The sequence below is a fragment of the Vicia villosa genome, linkage group LG3, assembly GCF_029867415.1.
Source record: "Vicia villosa cultivar HV-30 ecotype Madison, WI linkage group LG3, Vvil1.0, whole genome shotgun sequence".
In the NCBI taxonomy this organism is placed as follows: Eukaryota; Viridiplantae; Streptophyta; class Magnoliopsida; order Fabales; family Fabaceae; genus Vicia; species Vicia villosa.
The window spans coordinates 125,730,844-125,732,477 of record NC_081182.1 but is presented as its reverse complement, the minus strand read 5'-3'; the positions used below and the strand labels follow the sequence as shown (position 1 = coordinate 125,732,477).

General features: G+C 38.0%; 1 protein-coding gene across 1 annotated transcript; it reads left to right on the top strand.

Annotated features, from left to right (window-relative positions):
* Positions 1–549: 549 nt before the first annotated feature.
* On the top strand, positions 550–1,634 carry LOC131658923 (uncharacterized). The gene is made up of 3 exons (XM_058928171.1): positions 550–737; positions 894–1,166; positions 1,214–1,634. The coding sequence occupies exons 1-3, from the start codon at positions 550–552 to the stop codon at positions 1,632–1,634; spliced, it is 882 nt and encodes a 293-aa protein (XP_058784154.1).

The following is a 1,634-nucleotide window of genomic DNA, read 5'->3' as shown; positions in this document are numbered from 1 at the left end:
TGGATGCATGGACGAATATATTAAATTCATCCACATAAGAATTATATGTTGCCTCCGTAATGCAATTTAGGAGCATGTGTGTCTAATATCCATATTTTCTAAAATACGTTGAGAGTACTATTTTGTACCAAGTGAAGGAGAAGATTGTTTGTGCATGGACGGATCAGGTTAGACACCTTGGAAATACAATAACTAATAGAGTCAAATCATCATATTCGATATTGAAGAAATGGTTGGGTGATATTAAGGGTGATTTTTGTATAGATTGGGACGGGGTGAACGAAATGCTCCAAAATCAACACTCAGAAATACAAACCACTTTTGGTCGAAGCATAACGGTGTAAAAATATAGATTCAAAGACAACACTCTATATTCAGAATTGGTTAGGTGTGGATCTCGTTCGGCATTGAATTTCATCTTTCATGAAGAAAAGCGAGCAAAATAGACAAATACGGATACGACAAAGTGTGGATGCATAGTTAGGAAGACTTATGGTATTCCATGTGCTTGTCTCCTTGCAAAAAATAAAGATTAGTTCACCGATACGTATGGATGAAGTGTACAGTAACTGGAAAAGACTCTGGTTTGATAATGATGGTGTGATTCATGATAGTAAAACATGTATAAGCATCCAGACTGAGTGGGAAATAATCCAAGATATATTTGCGAAGGAAGATGATACCATGAAATCGGACATCAAAGAGCAGTTGAGGAAGATTGCATATCCGACACCCACGTAGTTGAAACCTTCTTCGCGAACGGTTAAAACCAAATGTTCCCCTAAAAAGGTAAAACCGACTCAAGATGACAATTCAACAAAGAGATCTCCATCGTACTTTGAACACATTGATTCATATTTCCTGGATTTTCTGACTCCAAATCTCAAAAAAAGTGTTCAAAAGGGTGCTCGCATTAGCAAATCACCTCCACCGCCTCTTCTACCAAATCTTCCAGAACCATTGCCCTGGATTGAATTCGTTGATGAAATGCCGCTTTTTATGCACAAGCACATTGAGCGGATTGGGAATGTTGGGGATGATGGAAATTGTGTTTTTTGGGATGTATCTGGATTGCTTGATAAAGGAGAGAACGGTCACCAACTTATCTGCATCGCACTTTTGAAAAAGTTGAATACACATAGGGAATTATACACGAAGTTGTATAGGTAAAAAACTTTAATTCAATTGAATATGCACTTATTCCTTGTTGTAGCGGTAAAGCACCATTTTCAAAATGGATGTGCTTCCTTGAAAAGGGTCACCTTATAGCAAGTGCATATGATAGAGTGTGTATCGATTTGATAAGATATGGGTTCTCAGCGACATTTTTTTCATTACCGAGTGGTCCACCTAAAAACCCATTCAGACGCATCATGTGCATATGGTTTCTTCCAAATGACCTACATTTTGTCCAGGTTATTTTGAAACCTGGGTGTCCAATTCCAGCTACATCGATCGAGTGGACGACACATTCAACAAACGAGGAGGAAACTTGGCCGGATAAATTTATGGAGAGGATGATAGAATTCACCAAATTGATGGAGTTTGAAAGTGAATCGAATAAGGAAGCGTCGAAGGCGGAACCACTTGTAGATATATGTGATACTGGGTCTTTTATGTATTTTAGATTGTAA